Genomic DNA, 19,412 nt, shown 5'->3' on the forward strand with positions numbered 1-19,412 from the left:
GTCCAGTTCGTGTTCCATAGCCTCATGCCATTTTTCTTGTTCAGAGTCAGGCAAAAGTTTGATCTGGTGAAAATGATCAGGTGGAAGTGTAAGATTGTTACACATGAAAAGATAAGGAGAGTCAGATACTTGCTGTGCAAATCTCTTTGGAGGAGTTCCTTTGGTAGTTCTCTTGGAACGTCTGGGAACGCTGGTCCATCCTTCATCATCATCTCCGCCTTCAAGTTCATCACCAGGGGTTTCCTCGGCAACTGTCGAAGGCTGTTCATCATCTGGAACATTTGGAATATCTGGCACAGCTTCCTGGGCTTCAGGACTCTGCACACTTTCCTTAGGAAAATAAACTGAAGTATCATTACTATGTATACTGGACCAATTTGTGTCTTCCTCAAATTTGGCTGAATTAGAAATATAAACTCTATGATGAGAGTCAGCAAATTTGTGGTACTTGGAGACTTCATCAAAGCCGATGAATCTCATTCTTTCTGACACAGGACCTCCTTTTCTTCTCTGTTCAACTGGAATGTTAACAGTGGCATAACAACCAAAAATGTAAATGTTTTGAATGTCAGGTTTCTTGCCATGGAGCAAGTAATAAGGAGTGTCTTGAATGACGCTACTCCATGTTCTGTTAACAATGTAATTAGCATACCTTAATGCTTCGCCCCAGTATGAAAAGTCCACGTTTGCATCCTCAATGAGACAACGAAACATTGTCTGCAGAATCGCGCTTCTGTGTTCGCATACATCGTTGTGCTGCTGCGCTCCTGATGATGAGGTCTGCCTGAGGATCCCATTCCTGGCCATCCATCCTTGGAACTCTTGTGACATAAGTTCGCCTCCACGATCACTTTGAATCCGCTTGATCCAGACGTCGTGTTGGGTAAGTATATCTGCAGCAAAGTCTTTAAAAGCCTCAAACGCCTCTGATTCTTGTTTTAAAGAAAAAACAAAGCCAAATCGTGAGTAACTGTCAACTACAGTTAAGAAGTACTTACGTTTACCAACAGTAGGCCGAAATGGACCGACAACGTCGGTATGGACCAATTCAAAGATGCGTGTACACTGGCGGACAGGAAATCTGGGGATTTTGAGATCCTGAAGTATGGCAGTGTTACAAATTCTACAATCAAGGTAAACTTTGCAAGCCCATCAATTGTGAAACCATCAACATATTCAGACGTCTTTGCTAAAACGGGGTAAGAAGCATGCCCCAAGCGACGATGCCATCTGTGAATGCACCTGGAATGAAAAGATTTGTTTGTTAACATATGTTTAACATTTTTAACAGCATTAGGAACCTCAGGGGTTTCATTGGTTTTAGGAACCTTTGAACTAGCAGTGGCACCAGGGTTTCTCTCTGGACCTGTGCAATCGCCCTTTGGAACGCTTATACTTACACTACCTTTGCTGGCAGGTTTGGGTTGCAAATAAAAAACACCTTCGATGGGGATGGCAGTAGCAAGAAGTTTGCCATCCTTGAAAAGGTTAGTGTCATTGAGTCCAAAGTTCATTACAACCTTCAATTCTTCTTTCAGGCAATATCCACTAAGGATGTTGTTCTTGGCAGTTGGAACGTAGAAAACATTTGAGATAAGGGAGTCCAGTTCTTTGACGAAGACTTTTCCTTTTCCTTCCACCTTGGAACGTAGACCACCAACTCCATACACTTCTTTGACATCTGTCGGGTGTAGCTCACTGAAGGATTCCTTCCGGTACGCGATGTGTGCCGCTGCTCCACTGTCTAGGGTCCATAACTCACGAATGTCGTAGAGTGGACTCTTGTCAGGAACAATGCTGAGGTGGATGGTACCAACATAAGTAGGTTTCTCATCTTTGGAGTCTTTGGGAGTTGACTTTGCAGCTCCAGAACTCTTTCCTCTGGATCCTTTCTTGTGTGCGCCTTTAGGCTGGGTTGGATAAGGTGGATGATCAGTCTCGCCAGACTTCACACTTTGCACATCAGGAGAAATGCGGGTGTCATCCTTCTTAAAAGGTTTCTGGCGTGAGTACTTTGGAGTACTTGTTTTCTGCTGACCGCCCTTGGCCAAGTTAGATTTAAATGCTGCTGACATAGGTCTAAGGCCAGTGTTCAGCAACTCTGCTTCTTCAGTTAGCATGTTACAGAGTCTCTGAGTAGATTTAAAAGGCAGTGGATAGCTGCTGAATCTGTCAACAACTTTCTTCCATTCAGGAGTACTTGGGTTGAACAAAACATCAGAGTCTATAGACATGAGTATAAAGATCAGTCCTATACTGCAAAGCCATACTTTAAAATCCAGTTGATTTGGTAACAGCACAAACTCACCTTTCAGAGTAGGAGAGGTGATGGCATGCCTTGCTGGAGCAGTCATCTGAACCGCTTGGAGCGGTTGGGGTTGAGCCCCAACCCCTCCTGGCAAACCTTGTGGCTGTCCCATCTGGGGAAGTTTTACAGGCATCTGTGGAATAAAAACTGGAGGCCTCTGCGATGAAACAGAAGAATCTGGAACATGAGGAACCGATTGCCTTTGCATCTTAGCTGTGAGGGAAACTCTAATTGCATTAGGCTTCACTTCAGATGCTTTTGTTTCAGGAATTAACTGTGCCTGTGGCGCATTCCATCCACTAGTGGCCGCTGCTGCGTAACTTTGCTGCAATGGGGGAATTTGCCCCCCCGCACTGCTTCTAGTTTCAAACTGCAGTAAATTCGGCTTTTTTACGGTGGGGTGACTAGCCCCTCCTTTTCCCTCTTTTGAGGCCTCTTTGTTTGTTATTTGAGCAGGGAAGATTTGCTTAGCCACTGGAGAGTGAGTGATTTGCGCATGCGTATCTTCGGGGGGATAGGAGGAGTGCATTCCTACGCTATCTCCCTGTGGAGAATGAACATACGTGGCACCTTTCAGGGTCATAGCCTCCATCTTTTCTATAAGAATTCTAAGCTGGAGTTTCTTCAGAGATCGTAATTCAGTCCTGGCTTCATTAGCCATTTTTAAGTAACTGAAATAGATTTCTTGCTGCTCTATAGTTTTCATTGTAGGAAGGTTATCAAAACGGAGACAGACTGATTCTAAGGAAAGTATCTCCTTCTCATCCTTCTCAATGAGCTCTTCAATTTTCTGCAGGTTTAAGGAAGTTCCTTTTATTTTAGCAGAAGTGAGAGAGCTAAAATCATCTAGGTGCTTTGTCTTGGTTTGAGCCTTAACGTGGGTACCAGATGATTGCGAGGGGAACAGAGTTAACGTCTCCTCCTCCTCATCTTCGCTAGGATTAATGGAAAGACTGCCGGAGGGCTCACCCTGGGTAGATTTACAATCCTTTTCCCTGGTTTCTACATCAATCAAGTAAGATTCACTTACGGTTTGATGAATGCAGGCGTCAGCTTGAAGAACTTCCTTCTCACCTTGCAGAGACATTGTTGGATTCCTTTTACAATCGGTTACACGAATTGTCTCCTTGAGTTGGGCCAACTGGTCACTCGTGAGAGAATCAACGTATGACTGCGTGAGAGGATTACGTTTCTTTTTCGCTGGCATTAGGGAAAAATTCCTAGGAAGCTTACGGGGTGTAAGCGGGGTCTATTACTTCAATAACAACCGTGCTCGGCTGCCATGTCGGGATTAGAAGACCCCCTTACCTTAGACAAGGCGCTCAGCCCGTGAGGAGTGAGCCGGGAGCTTCCAGAGGTGATGGATAGTGAAGTACAGACAAGCATGTTCGAATGAACAAGTTACTTTTTATTAGAAAAGTATAAAAACAATAAATGTCTGAAGAGACATGAAAAGCACATCCTCTAGGTAGGATGTATGGAGAAAAAGATGTCCTCTAAATAAGGACCGCCCTTCTTCTTGGAGAAGAGACAGGATGTGAGCAAAAGGTTACATCACACAGGAGGAGCTACCTTACTAGACAGAATTAACTCTCTAACTACTGGATGTTTCTCAATGTCATTGGGGGCTGGCAATTTCCAGCGTGACAGTAACACCTCGAGCAATTTTGACCAAACTTGTACACATATGACTTACCCTCCAGACACAAACACTGTCAGGGTAAGACACCCCTGGTGTGTGTGTGTGTGTGTGTGTTCGTTCCACCATAACTCTGGAAAGCCTGGGCCTTTAAGGAGAGAGTGAGTGCGACATCCTAGAGTGACATTTGTTCGTGATGTCAGGGAGAAGTAAACCACATCGGCAGCATTCCCCTGGTCCATTAAATTTGTTACTTTAAAGAAGAAAAGCATAGTTCAGACTATTGCTATGATTTTTTTGCTCCTATATTCTGTTGTTTGGGTATAAATTTTGTTAATGTAAAAATTTTACTTACAGCCTATTAAAGGAGCTTGCTGTCTGCCTGCAATCATGTGTATCTTTTAGTAGTAAATCCCGCTGAAAGAGAGTAGTCTTACTGTCAAGTAAACTTTTTTAAGGTTAGTCCCTTTCTTCCCTTCTCTTAGCCTTTAACGTAGTTGAGATAGGGTATTGAATTGATTAGTATTTAATTGATTAGTATCAGGTTTATTATAGAGAGAAACACCAAGTTTTTTTTTCCTCTCTCTCTCTGTGCGTATGAGAGAGAGGGGGAGGGAGGGAGAGAAATAAATAAAGAAAGAAAGAAAGAAAGAAAGAGGAAGGGAGGGAGGGAGAGGAGAGAGAGGGGAGAGAGAGAGAGAGAGAAAGAAGAAGAAGAAGGAAGCACTGCAAACCTTACCACTGGATGTGGCTTCAGAAGACACTTTGGAACAGCACAGCAATTTAAAGCTAGAAGACATCTCAGAGGTCACCTAGTCCAACCCCCTGCTGCAGCAGGAAACCTTACATTGTCTGGATTATTTTTATGCCTCTATCAGAGATGAAAATTGCCAGAAAGGAGAAGGAGTTTACTAGGACAAGGCTGCCATGCAGAAGAAGGCAGAGATAGGCCTTGACTTATGACCATAGTTGAGCCTAAAATTTTGGTTGCAAAGCAATAGCATTGTTACGTGAGTTTCACCACATTTTACTCAATCCAAGACCTCTGGTTCTAACAGACATGTGCAAACTAGGGAAGTACATCTGAAGGCATATATAGTCTTCTAACCTACAGAGGTTATGGTTAAATGAGTGGCAGAAAGTGGAATCTGAATATGTTTTTCCAAATGCTGTAAATGAGGTTGAATGTGTATAGTTTTGGAAGAGGGATGTGTGCATGTGTGCGTGTGTTACATACACATACAGTATACAGAGCGTGTTTTGAGGTGAGCAGCATATAAATAAATAAATAAATATAGTAGATAATGTATACTGTATTTTTGTGTGCCTGTGTAATACGTATGTTTACATATCACATATGTACATAGGATTAAATAGTTTATTTTGGATGTTCAGTAGTAGTAAATAGAAAGGAAAATTGTATCTTGTTGAGGCCATGCACACTAATCCTAACCCTAATCCTAACCCTTGACGTGAGTGAAGTCAAGTTAACCACGTCTACCCAGTCACATACCACCCAGTCATATGATCACCAAGCCACCCCCACCCAATCACATGATCCCAAAACCACTCCCACGCAGTCACAGAACTGCCAAACTACTCCCACCCAGTCACCTGATCATCAAGCCACTCCTACATGGTCGCATGATTATTAAGCCACTCCCACAAAATTAAGACACATCCACAGAGTGGTAGTAAGAAAAATTTGGAAGCCACTCCTGCTAAGGGGTATAGGAAACAGATAACCTTTTAATAACATTAATGCTCTACTTGCGTGACATTATTTATAGAATCACTTGAAAAGAACAGAACTTGTTTGCTTGTATAGGTATGATCTGCTACTTTCCCTAAAGAAATATCAAATAACGTGAACTGTACTTTGAAGGTAGAAATCAAAATACACTTACTATTACAAGTTTGGTTTAATCTACTGTAAGTGCCTTGGATGAAAAAGTTAATTTCCTTTTCTCCTAGAAAGTTTAGGAAGTAGCTACCATAATCATGAAAGTTCAGGTTTGTTACAGCATCTTTACTGAGTTACATAATATTACATGCAATATGAAAATGAAAAATACATAGAGATACTTTATTAGGGCCTGTACCTTGTAAATCAAAGTTATATTACAGGTAGAAATTATAGGTGACCAAACCATTTGAGATTTTACTTTGGGATGCAGAATGAGTGGCAGATATAATTGGCTTCTGAATAATCTGCACCTGTTTCTTAAAGCATATTGCCATTTGTTTATTTGTACTGTGGGCCACAAATTTACAGTTGACTTTAGAAACATTTTTTTTCTGCACAAGGCATGTCAAAAATTAGAACATTGAATGTAATTGTTTCAATCAACAGTAATTTATCTGATCTTTCAACTTGCTCAAAAAGCCTTTGCTGAACACTCGCTTTCAGTCTTTATCCACTCTCCAGTTCTAATTCTAGTCCAGCAACTTGCTCATATATTTCTTGAGCTCTTTCAGGTGTTTCTACTTTCACTCTTCTTCCTTCAAGGTTTATCATCATTCCCTCTGGGACCATCCAAATAATCTCACTGTTACATTTTTCTTTCCTTTTTGTTTCTCTGTGAAAATAATATTACTGTGTATTTAGCTTACATTCTATTTGTAAAGAAAAATATTTCAAACTTTCATTTGAATATCAGTTTGCATCTTTTTTATAAACTGAATATCAGTTTGCATCTTTTTTATAAAAACAGATCCTTTAATAAATCATATAGTAGCTAAAAGAAAATGAGATGACTGTTTCGTACATAGTCACAATGAATACTTATATTTATTTATTCATCCATTCACTGTGTGAGATATAAATAAATACATTAGTTGAAAACAAGGGTAGATATTCAAGAGTATCTAGAGTAGATATTCAAGCATGCATATGGAGCCTAAGCACCTGTAGCTTGGGCTCTAGGTGCTTGTGACATATTGGCTGAAATGTACCACATTGACTAGTATTGTCCATACTGTTATCAGAGAATTTTACATAGAACAGGGATACAATGAAGTTTGGTAACCTGCTTTGTAGTTTTTCTATCGTGGTAAAAAGCATTGTATAAAAGCTCTGCTTGATCAAAACCACAAGGAGGCTAGAGATCAAATCTATGGACTTAAGTGGTGACAACTAAGCCTTACAGATCATTAAAACTTGGAATAAAAGAATACATTGTAAACAACAGTAATTAATTAAAAGAAAAGAAATGAAAATAGATGTTTCACATCCTTGAAACTAATAAAAAAGGAAAGATGTAATTCAGAAAGATGTAATTCTTAGAATTCAGAAATATATGCTAGGAAATGAAAGTGTTTTTGTAATTAAAATCTGTGTTAGGAAATATGAATTACTGTCATCTAAATTGTTATGGGAGCTTATGAAAACAGGAATCCATATGTCGGTGATATTTGCATGATATACTGCAAGGAAATGTGATAATAGAGGAACCAGACCTAGGCAACATTGTGAGCGATTGTGTTCCAGAGCAAAATATATTGTTAGTGATATGAATGGGTGGGCAGGATCAAGATGGTAGCATTCAGAAAATATGAATAGTCCATTTGAAGACCCTCCAATAAATGGTGACTATTTGAGTTTCTCTTCAGTTTCAAATACATAGTCTAAACATAACTCTTTTTAAGTACTTATAGGAAGAGGAGATATAAAACTAAAGACATTATTGATTAAATTACTGGTTACTGTTTTGTTATTGATATGTTGTGAGCCGCCCCAAGTACATGGAGAGGGGTGGCGTATAAGTCAAACAAACAAACAAAAATAAATAAATAAATAAATAAAAATAAAAATAAAATAAATAAATAAATAAATTGTTTGTGACGAATGACCAAGATAATTAATGAAGAATTCAAGAGTGCTCAGAGGTTGGAATGTATGGAAGACAATTTTTTTGCTGTGTCGAGAATGTATTTTGGAGGGAAATGAAAAATAAAGGAAAGAAAAAAAACTGGAAGAAACAAAAGTGAAAGGAAAATACTTACAGCGATGGAGCTCTGTATGTTATATCTATGGTTACAACAATATAATTTTATATATTTGTATAAAAGTATTAGAAGATAAGTTTGTCTCCTGTCAGAATGACTGGAAGGCAGGCAATAAAAAAAGAAGAAATCAAAGCCACCTGGAATGGATGGGAAAAAAATGAAGCAGGGTGCCCCAGAATTATGTGGAGCTAATGAGAAGGATGAACGTGTTCGTTGGCATGGTAAAATGAAAGAAACTGAACGAGATATATATATCTGCAAATAGAAGAATGAAAGAAAGAAATTGTATCTTGTGTAAAGAGAAAGGGTAAATGTAGTCAGAGAAAAGGATGGTTAAGACTAAAAGAGTCAGAAAAAAACCAAATTTGTTTTGTAAAGAATGAAGCATTGTTTTGTAAATGGATGAATGGCCTAAACAAAAAGCCACCAGCGGAGTGAACATAATTCAAAAGAAAGTAAAGTGATGAAATTATTGAAATGAAGGAATGCCTGAGGGAGTATTCTGTGGAAATACATTACAGTAAAACTACAAATGTCAGCAATACACCTGATGAAAAGTAATACATGCTGTGAACATTTTGAAAAAGGATTATGATAAAAGTACAGATACCATTATTGGAAAAATGTTAAAATATGGATGTGGCTTGTTTATAAGACTGTATCTGTCCTTGACATTTGGACTACAGTAATTTTCCTGTGGTATTATCAGGGTTCATATAGGTGTGCAATTTCAGTTAAAATTGACAAGACCGAACTAGATTATAGTAGCACTTAGAGGAACCTTGTTAGAATACAAATGCTCTGGAAAGTGTGTATTTATCTCAGCAAGGTTTTTGCAGAAAATTCATTAGATGTATTTTACAATATACATAAATTCACATTTAACATATTTTTCATTAGACATATAAACAGCGTTGAAAGCAGTAATCCATTAACTGGTAGGAGAAACATTGATGCACCAATGAAACATCAATTAAATTGATGAAACACTTTACAGAGATATGGGTGATTAATCAGTTTTCAAACACACATGCTTAAAAGAAGGAATGCCTGCCACCAGTTGCACTTACAAATGCACATATCTATTCTATTGCTACAGGCAAGATAATTGTAGCATAGAATCCTACAGTTAGAAGGTTGTAAACCTTAGCATCCTATTTACTGCAAGAAAAGCATCCCTGATACTTAGTTGTCCAAACTCTGTTCTTGAATATAATCTGGAAAGATAGTACAAAAAAGTAAAAAATTTCTGACTGCAACTAAACCAATTTTATTTTCACTGACTCCCAGAGTTGTTCTGTTCCTGAGATCAAGGAACAGGTTTTAATCTATAAAGCTCTTCTGAACTTGGGACCATGTTATCTAAAGGAATGCCTTTTCCCCAATTATATCCTCATTGGATCCCAGGAAAAGCTTCTGAGTAGCCAGTATACAAGAATGGCACTTTTCAGTGTTGTCTCCCACCTCTCAAATGATTCTCCTGCTGTAATTGTATTCTCTTTTTGGCACTAGCCAAAGACATTTTTGTTTGTCCATATTTTACTCAATTATTGATTTAATTTTAAATCTATGTGCTGTTTAGGATCATTTAAAATACTCTGGTGGCTGCTGCTTGTATTATTTTATTGTTTCAGTGTAACATGTTTTAATTCTTGTGTTTTGTGCATTGTACATTTTCAAAAATTATGAGTTTATGTTGTTATAAGTGTGGGCAGTATGATCGTGTTTATATTCAATCTTATTAATCCTTTGCAATGAAATTTTACCCCCAAACAGTGGCCCCTGGACATGGATTCCAACAATTCTTTGGCAATCTAAGAAGAGTATATTCATGTGTAAATTTAAGACCAGTCCTTTGGTTATGATTGGTTTTTAAGCAAAATTTATAAGCTTTTGCTTTTCAGAGTATCATGAAGACCTTCAGTTTGAAATTTAACTAATACAATTAGCACATATGTCCATTACCCTGGGGGGTAATCATTGACCCCCCTCATAGAGGGTTCGCAACTTGAGTGTCCTCCTCGATCCACAGCTAATGTTACAACACCATCTTTTGGCTATGGCGAGGGGGGCATTTGCCCAGGTTCGCCTGGTGCCCTATTTGGACAGGGAGTCTCTGCTCATAGTCACTCATGCCCTTATCACTTCGAGGTTTGACTACTGCAATGCTCTCTACATGGGGCTACCTCTGAAGAGTGTTTGGAAACTTCAAATTGCGCAGAATTATTATTATTATTATTATTATTATTATTATTATTATTATTATTATTATTATTAATTTAGATTTGTATGCCGCCCCTCTCCGTAGACTCTGTAGAATGCAGCCGCGTGAGCACTCATGGGTCTTCCCAGATACACCCATGTTTCTCCAACACTCCGTGGACTGCATTGGTTACAAATTGGTTTCCAGACACAATTCAAAGTGTTGGTGATGACCTATAAAATCCTACATGGCATTGGACCAGATTACTTACGTGACCGCCTTCTGCCGCATGAATCCCAGCAACCAGTTAGGTCCCACCGAGTTGGTCTTCTCCAGGTCCCGTCGGCCAGACAATGTTGTCTGGTGGGGCCCAGGGGAAGAGCTTTCTCTGTGGCGGCCCCGGCCTTCTGGAATCAGCTCCCTCTAGAGATTCGTACTGCCCCCACCCTCCTCGCCTTTCGCAAGAGTCTCAAGACTCATTTATGTTACCAGGCATGGGGCAATTGATCAAGCCCCCGTCCCCTGTCTATGAGATGTAATGGGTGGTTGTGAATGAGTTGATTGATTGATTTTAATATATATGGGATTTTAGTAGAAATTTTTAATTAATTAGATTTGTTGTGATGCTGTTTTTTGTATTCTCTGAGCCGGCCCGAGTTTTCAGAGAAGGGCAGCATACAAATCTAATGAATGAATGAATGAATGAATGAATGAATGAATGAATGAATGAATGAATGAATGAATGAATGAATGAATGAATAAGTCAAGGAGGATCTAAAACGTGTGCCCAGTGGAGATGGCAGAAGAATTGGGCAGGCTTTCATGGAATCCAGAGAGGGGCTGTTTCTTCCTTCTGAAACTTTCCCAACCATGCCGAGTTTTTCAATTCATGCTCAAGATCAACTGGGCTTCTTTCATTCTTCTTCACTCTCCTAAATCAGTTTGTGTTCCCTTTTGCAGGAGAGGCGGAGTAACGACACGGACACAAGAGCTGGATTTAAACTGGGTCATTTTTATTACAATAAATTTGCATAATTTTTAATTAAATTAGCATAATTAATAAACATTAACTATGACCCAAACAAGGATCCGCAGGGTCAAACAATTGCTTCCGGGTCGGAAAATGACGTAACAAACTTCCGGGGCAACTTATGGGCGTAGCTCCATGCTAGTCCAGGTGAGGGACCCCTCCCTCACCTGAGACCATGCCATGCACTTGCATGTGGGAGGTCCCTCCGGCTAACCCCTACAAGGGGAATTAAATGGGCGGGACCCAAAGACAGGTTCCCCCAATTGCTCAGGTCGCTTCCACCACAAGCCTTTGGAGAGAACCTGCCAATCATCCCCAAAGATGCCCAACGGAGAACACACAGTTGCTAAACCACCACCCAGTTTTCCGCCCCTAACCTGCCTACCCAAATGACCAAAGGTAAGCCAATTAACCTACACGGTGCAAGCACCCCCTAACCGCTGCATCCGTCTCCACAGTGTGGAATAGGCGAAAAAACGGTCAAGGCTAATGGCCAGACCGCAAAAAATCCCTATTCGGCCCCCTAGGGTGACCCAGAATAGCACACTGAAAGATAGGGAGGGCGGGTGGGTGTCTGCTCGGGATGAAGAGTCCAGGCGAAAAGGACCACCCTCGGGCCTGCACGCCCTTTTATAGGGCCGGCAGGCCCCGCCCAGACTCATCATCGATCAGGCCACCCTGGCCTGATCATCGGCTGAGATCTCTCGAACTCTCGCGAGATCTCGGTTGAAGGAGACAAGATGGCGGCTACACCATGTGGCCGGTCTCACCTGACCCTCCTGCAAAAGGCGCCAGTGGGTGAGTACCACCGGCGCTATTGCAGGAGAGGCGGAGTAACGACACGGACACAAGAGCTGGATTTAAACTGGGTCATTTTTATTAAAATAAATTTGCATAATTTTAAATTAAATTAGCATAATTAATAAACATTAACTATGACCCTAACAAGGACCCGCAGGGTCAAACAATTGCTTCCGGGGCAGAAAATGACGTAACATAAACTTCCGGGGCAACTTATGGGCATAGCTCCATGCTAGTCCAGTTGAGGGACCCCTCCCTCACCTGAGACCATGCCATGCACTTGCATGTGGGAGGTCCCGCCGGCTAACCCCTACAAGGGGAATTAAATGGGCAGGACCCAAAGACAGGTTCCCCCAATTGCTCAGGTCGCTTCCACCACAAGCCTTTGGAGAGAACCTGTCAATCATCCCCAAAGATGCCCAACGGAGAACACGCAGTTGCTAAACCACCACCCAGGTTTCTGCCCCTAACCTGCCACGGAGTGGGGGTCAGATCTCTATCTTGGCCCCCCGACTCTCCCCTCTAACTGCACCAGCTCGCGCAGTGACCACTGCAGGTCCTGTAAGAAAATGGTGTTCCCCTGTTCTGACAGGTGAACACCGTCAGCCCGGTAAAGCCATGGCTGATCTATGGTGATGAGGGGATGGGCCACTACAACCCCACCTAACTCTCTAACTATCCTTCCCAGGGCCTTATTAACTCTCCGTCTAACCCGGTGAATGGCCCTAAGGGAAATGGCGTCCCTCCAAGTGATCCTCGGGAGGATCTCCGACCACACCACTTGCATGCTGGGCCACACAGTGCGAAGCCTCCGCAGGTCCTCGCTAGCCTGGCAGATCAAGGGCAGACCTCCAAGCAGGCACAGGTCATTGCCACCGAGGTGCAAGACCAGCCATCTGGGCGCAGCAATGGGATGCCGCCCTGCCAGTAACAGCAGCAGAATACCTTCCCACCGCATGCCTCTTCTTCCCATCCAGACCATGTTGACCCATCGGCCCAAAGACAGCTGGGTCTCCACGGCGCTTCTGGTTGCTGAGCGGCCAGCCCAAAATATCATACTGTGGCCGCAAAGCAACGCCGTCGGTCTCGTACTGGCATGGCTACCTGAAAGAGGACACAGAGAGGTTACCTAGCCTAAGACCCTGACCTAGATCCTCAGCAGGCCCAACATAACCCAAATATGCTGCTGACCGCCAACGGCCAATCTCCCGAATCCTCTGGGCCGGGAAACCTGAAAGTGCCGTGCTAGTGGCAGCGCCGATACGGAACGAATGCGTTCCATAGCAGGCAGGATCAATGCCTACCTTAGCTATAGCCCTAGACACTAGAACCCAGAACTGATAACAGGTCAGAGGGGTGCCGTCCTGATGCCTAAAAAGGTACGCTTTCCCCGGTCCTCTCAGGCTACAAAATTGAGAAAGAGCGGCCACCGGGCACACAGACTGGTCGGTGGCCGCACTAAGTTCTATCCTAACCCCTCTATGCAACTGATCCGTCTTGGAATGTCTCACCAAAAAGGAGACACCCCCTACCTTAAATTCCAGATCACCTAACTGGAAGGCACGGAGCGACGTGTCAGCCTGCGAGGAGGCCATAGACTCACTGATCCGCAGGGCCCCAAAAAACATGACACAAGTCGCTGCCCTAAAAAGACGGGCCTCGTACAGAGAGGCACACAGACTGTCCAAAGCATGATTAATCAGCGACAGCTGTTGCACCGTCAGAGCCTGACGAGTATCAGAAGGGGTCCCCTGTCGCTCCCTCACCCAGCCTTCCAGCATCTTCCGAATGCAGAAGTCACCAGAGAAGTCCATAAACCCACCCGCCTTGGACAGAAAGGCGAGACCGGCTAACTTGGACCTAATTGTCCTAACTGAAAGGTCACGCTGCCTAAGCTGGACACAAAATTCCACCAGGTGTTCCACTGGGGCAGGCCAACTATGGGGGTAACCCCTATCCTGCCTGAAATCCCCAAACTACTTACCTGCATGCTGGTAAGCCCTCGGGGTGCCTGGTGCCACTGAGAGGGCCATAGCCCTACAGGCCTCTTCTCTCCACTGCTCAGGAGCCCGCCCAGGCTCCAAAGGTGGTCGGGAAAAGCCTCTGGTGATGCACGGGCCCACGGGGCCAGGGTCCGAAACCTGGACAACTGACCACGGGAAAAGGCGTCAGCAATCCCGTTGTCTAACTCGGGGACATGTCTAGCCAAAAACAAGGTATTTAGGGACAAAGACCTGTGCACAAAATGGCGGACAAGCCGCATGACCCTGTCGCTCTTGGAGGACAAGGCATTCACAACATGGACAACCGCCAGGTTGTCACACCAAAAGTGCCCCGTTTTGTCCTTAAATTGCTCCCCCCAAAGCTCTGGTGGAGGGGAAGAGCTCTAAAAAGGTCAAGTCCTTAACCAGGGGAGAGGCCCTCCATTCCGGAGGCCAAGCAGACCAGCACCACTGGTCACCTAATACAACCCCAAAGCCACAAGTCCCCGCAGCATCTGAACACAACTGCAACTCAGCTTCCAAAAGAAGCTCGTGCCTCCAAAATGACAACCCATTAAACCATTCTAAGAACTCCCGCCATACGCACAGGTCAGCCCTGACCCCAGCGCATAAGCGGGTATGATGATGGGGCAAACGGAGCCCCTTCATCGCACTGTACAACCTCCGTGAAAAGGCCCGGCCAGGAACAATGACCCGGCAGGCAAAATTCAAAATCCCCACTAATTATTGCAGCTGCCGAAGGGTGACCTTCCTTCAGCCCAACACTAGATCGAGTTTACCCCGAATCTTGACTAACTTGTCTAGGGGCAATCTAGAAGATTGCTCCTCTGAGTCCAATTCAATACCAAGAAAGGTAATCTTGGTAGCAGGGCCCTCGGTCTTCTCGGGGGCTAAAGGCACCCCCAACTGAGCACAAAGGGCTTCGAAGTCCCGCATTAGAGCAAAGCATTGCTCTGAACGCGCAGGCCCTGCCATCAAGAAATCGTCAAGGTAGTGAACGACCGAACCCAGACCACTGCGCCTCCTGAGCGGCCACTCCAAAAAGGTGCTAAAGCTCTCAAAAAGAGAGCACGAGACAGAGCAACCCATAGGCAATGCCCTGTCTACATAGAAACCACCTTCGAAGTGGAGCTCGAAGTCGTCTGGGTGTATGGGGAGGAGCCAGAATGCTGACTTAATGTCGCATTTACCCATAAGGGCTCCCACCCCACACTTCCTAACCATGGCCACGGCCACATCAAAGGATGCGTACCGGACTGAACAGAGTTCGTCAGGAATGAAATCATTCACTGACTCCCCCTTTGGAAAAGACAAATGGTGAATCAACCTAAATTCACCACTCGCCTTTTTGGGGACCACCCCTAAAGGAGACACCCTTAGAGTTGGGGAGGGCAGCTCTGGGAAAGGCCCCAGAACCCTGCCCTCAGCCACTTCCTTTCGTATCTTTGCCCTAACGATGTCTTCATGTCCCACAACCGATCTAAGATTGTCGGTCATGAAGGCTTTCCTAACCCCCATATAAGGGATCCTAAATCCCTCGGAGAATCCTAGCAGGAGAGCATCCGCTCTCGAGTGAGGGTGGTAGTTTTTTAACCAACCCTTAAGTACAGGAAGATTAATTGGGCTGGGCCCCTTTTCCCCCAGCAGGTGGGGGCTGCTTCGCTGGACCCCCTCCCTTCTTGTCCTTCCCCTTTTTAGGCCGGGGACACATGGAAACTGCATGGGTACCTCCGCAATTCCCGCACGCATGCCTGTATTTACAAAAGGGGCGAAAACAAGCCCCTTTTGCAGCAAACTGATGACATGGGGGGGAGGCACCCTTCCCCCCCCCATGGCAGCCTTAGCTGGGGTGGAAGCTGGGGACTCCTCCTCCATATAGTGCCCACTGTCAGTTCTATCACATCCTTCTTTCCCAGACATGTAGGTTGCTTGGAACCACAAGTCGGGAACTTCCATGTCCCAGGGGAGAGTGGGATCAAATGCCACCCGCATACTGAATGCTTTATCGTAGTGCCTCCAGATTGACCCTTTATATTCGAAATGGGCCCTGGCTATCAGGTCTATGTACTTAAGCATTGAGGCAGCCCTAGCCGGCTGCCTTTGGAGCACAATAGTGGCATAGGTCAGGTAAGCGTACAGCCAAGAGCTGAAACACTTACTGACCTTAGTTTTCTTGGGCTTCTCCCCCGGTACCTCCCCCTCCTTATCCTTTTTCGGGACCTCCCTATTTAGGATAGAAAAGAGGTCCACGTAATCCCCTTTCCAAATGGCCTCCTTCACCGATGGATGAAGGTGGAAACCCAGGGGTGTAGCTGGCAGCCCGCACGGGATGGACCCTGCCCTAATGCTAGCAAACGGATCCCAAACCGTGTTAGCCCCCATTCCCAGCACCCCCAGTCCCGACGGGTAAGCCATCATAGGGGCCGGAACTATCGCCGCTGGAGCTGGCGGGGTCCAACCCCCCCGTCCCTGACACCCCAGGCCCCAATGTAAAAGCCGTCCCCGGGGTCTGGGCCACCACAGCCGGAGCTGGCGGGGACCAAACCTGGCTACAGGTGCCCACCGGAGACCCTAAAAAATTGACCCCACTCCCAAAACCCAGCGGGACAAAGGCCTGACTGGGTAGAGGGAGGAGCAGAGGGGACGCCAAGTGTGGTGCAACCTTACCTGCCCCGAAAGGGGTAGAAGTCATCCAGGGCAGCCCCGGTCCCCCGGGGCACGGCAATGCCACCATATGCCCGGGCTGGGCCCTCTGCCCAGACTGGGCCACTACCTCCTCCGGATCCCTTCCAAGGGCCGCAGACGCAGCGATGTGGCAGTGAAGCTGCTACCCCCCAAAAAAGGGGGCCTGAAATGGCCCACTCTACCCTCCTCGGTCCCGAGGAGGTGTATAGCCGGGCACCCCCCACAAAAGACCCCACACCACGAGGGCTAATAGAGCCCCGCACCCACGCCCCCCTCACGGCCCACGGAGCGGTCCCCCTTGGTCCCGAGGGGAACGTGCTCCACCTAAAAGCCTCTGCTAGGCTATAACCCAGCCAGGGGGGAAGGGGAGGGGGGGTCTTTTCGCCGCGTCGAATGCTCAAACCACTGCAGGTCTCCGATGAGGCTCCTAAAATGGCGGCCGCCACATGAGGTAACCCAAAATGGCGGCCGCAAGCAAACAAGCCGAGCGTCTGCTCGGGATGAAGAGTCCGGGCGAAAAGGACCACCCTCGGGCCTGCACGCCCTTTTATAGGGCCGGCAGGCCCGCCCGAACTCGTAATCGATCAGGCCACCCTGGCCTGATCATCGGCCGAGATCTCGCGAACTCTCGCGAGATCTTGGCCGAAGGAGACAAGATGGCGGCTACGCCATGTGGCCGGTCTCCCCTGACCCTCCCGCAAAAGGCGCCGGTGGGTGAGTACCACCGGCGCTATTTTCTAAATAATGGGTTACCACATTTGGGGATTGTCTGTTAAGATCATGCTGATATTAACAACTCTATCCAGGATGAAGAAATTAATTTTTATCTGGAGGGCCGCACTTTGATTGCTGCTTGATTCCTCAATTGATTGGATTAATGTGCTTCTTTTTGCTCTTTGTAACAGAGTATCTTTGGTGATCCCACCATGCCAAAGGTCCCGCTATGCCACTTACTTCGATGTTGCTGTATTACGATGCCTGCTTCAACCACACTGGTCTGAAGAAGGCACACAATGGTCCTTGATGTATTATCTCCAGAGGCTGCGCCACATGTTAGAAGAAAAGCCAGATAAATCATTTGACCCAGAAGTCCCACCATTGCCAAGACCACGCAGTAGTTCCATGGTGGCTGCTACTCCTTCATTAGTCAATACTCACAAAACACAGGTAAAATCAGGCAATCAAATGGCTAGTATTTCCAGTTTTAAACATTAACACCTGGTCAAACGTTCAGTTGCAAGTTAGTGTTGAAGTTCATGTTTAATTATGTAGTACTGAACAAAGAATTCATTATTATTACTGAAGTTCTAAATATACATAATGAATTTGCTTATTGTATATTTTTATATCTCTTTACTTTGGGGGTGCTTATGCTAAAATAACCTGAATAAAGTGAGAAATAGAATACCATGGACACCATTATAATCCTAAAACAGCAAAGGAAGTATTGAATATGGACAGAAAGATGTCTGCAGTGATAGGAAACAGCTAGCACTGGGAATGTTTAAATATGACTAGACTAAATAAAAACTTTTATTCATATTCAAAACATTACAGTTCAAGCACTACTACAAGGTTCCAGTTCTCCATTATCCAAAAAGAACAAATGCTGACAAAAAAAATCATTTTATATGCTTGTGTTTTTCTTGTCTTTCTTGGGGAGTGTAGGATCTAACAATGAAATGTAATGAGGAAGAAAAATCATTAAGCACGGAAGCTTTTGCTAAAGTATCCCTAACTAACCTGAGGAGACCAGCAGTTCCAGATCTCTCCTCTGATTTGGGAATGAATATATTTAAAAAGGTAAAACCATGACATTTTAAATTCCATATGTGATCCCTAAATTCCATATATAATCCCTAAATGACATATTAACTGTACTTTACTAGATGGAGGTCTAATATAGAAGTTGGATTTAGCTTTATCTATGGCCTAATATAGTCTGTGTCCAAGAAAAGATGTCAAGCTTCTATCTAAGGCTCAGGAAAACATTTTCATTTTGAAAAAAAAAAACTATTGGGAAACCATGGAACAAACTTCCATCTAATGAAGCAAACCAACCAAAAGCATCTGCTAGAAAATTGTTATCTTTCTAATCAAAGTAACCTTTACAATGCCATCTCCTGCAGTTGATAGGAAGGATGAACAACTTGTGTGAGGGGTGGGGTGGGGGTTTAAATAACAAAACGATCTGGAGGAGGGAGCACCCTCATTTTGCTGGAGAGACGGAGTAACGACACGGACACAAGAGCTGGATTTAAACTGGGTCATTTTTATTAACATAAATTTGCATAATTTATTCATTAAATTTGCATAAATTAGCATAATCAACTATGACCCGGAAATGGACCTGCAGGGTCAAACAAATACTTCCGGGGCGGAAATGACGTTATGACAAAAAACTTCCTGGGCAACTCATGGGCGTATCTCGATGCAAGTCCAGGTGAGGGACCAGTCCATCACCTGCGACCCTGCCATGCTTTGCATGAGGGGGGTTCCACCGGCTACCCCGAATCCGGGAATTAAAGGTGCAGGACCCAAAGACAGGTTCCCCCCAGCTGCTCAGGCAGGCACTCCCTCCATGAGCTTGCGGAGAACCTGTCAATCATCCCCAAAGATGCCCAAGGGAGAACGCGCGGTTGCTAAACCACCCCAGTTTTCCGCCCCTAACCTGCCTACCCAAATGACCAAAGGTAAGCCAATTAACCTAATAAATGCAAGCACCCCCTAACCAC

The 19,412-nt window shown here is 44.5% G+C and overlaps 1 protein-coding gene across 1 annotated transcript in view; it reads left to right on the forward strand.

Annotated features, from left to right (window-relative positions):
* UNC80 (unc-80 homolog, NALCN channel complex subunit) overlaps positions 1-19,412 on the forward strand; it is a 199,091-nt gene that overhangs the window by 21,473 nt on the left and 158,206 nt on the right. The window contains exons 8-9 of the mRNA XM_070737780.1: positions 17,583-17,844; positions 18,346-18,480. Of these exons, the coding sequence (XP_070593881.1) occupies positions 17,583-17,844; positions 18,346-18,480 (397 nt within the window). The remainder of the gene's footprint in view (positions 1-17,582; positions 17,845-18,345; positions 18,481-19,412) is intronic.

Source organism: Erythrolamprus reginae, chromosome 1 (genome assembly GCF_031021105.1).
Source record: "Erythrolamprus reginae isolate rEryReg1 chromosome 1, rEryReg1.hap1, whole genome shotgun sequence".
In the NCBI taxonomy this organism is placed as follows: Eukaryota; Metazoa; Chordata; class Lepidosauria; order Squamata; family Dipsadidae; genus Erythrolamprus; species Erythrolamprus reginae.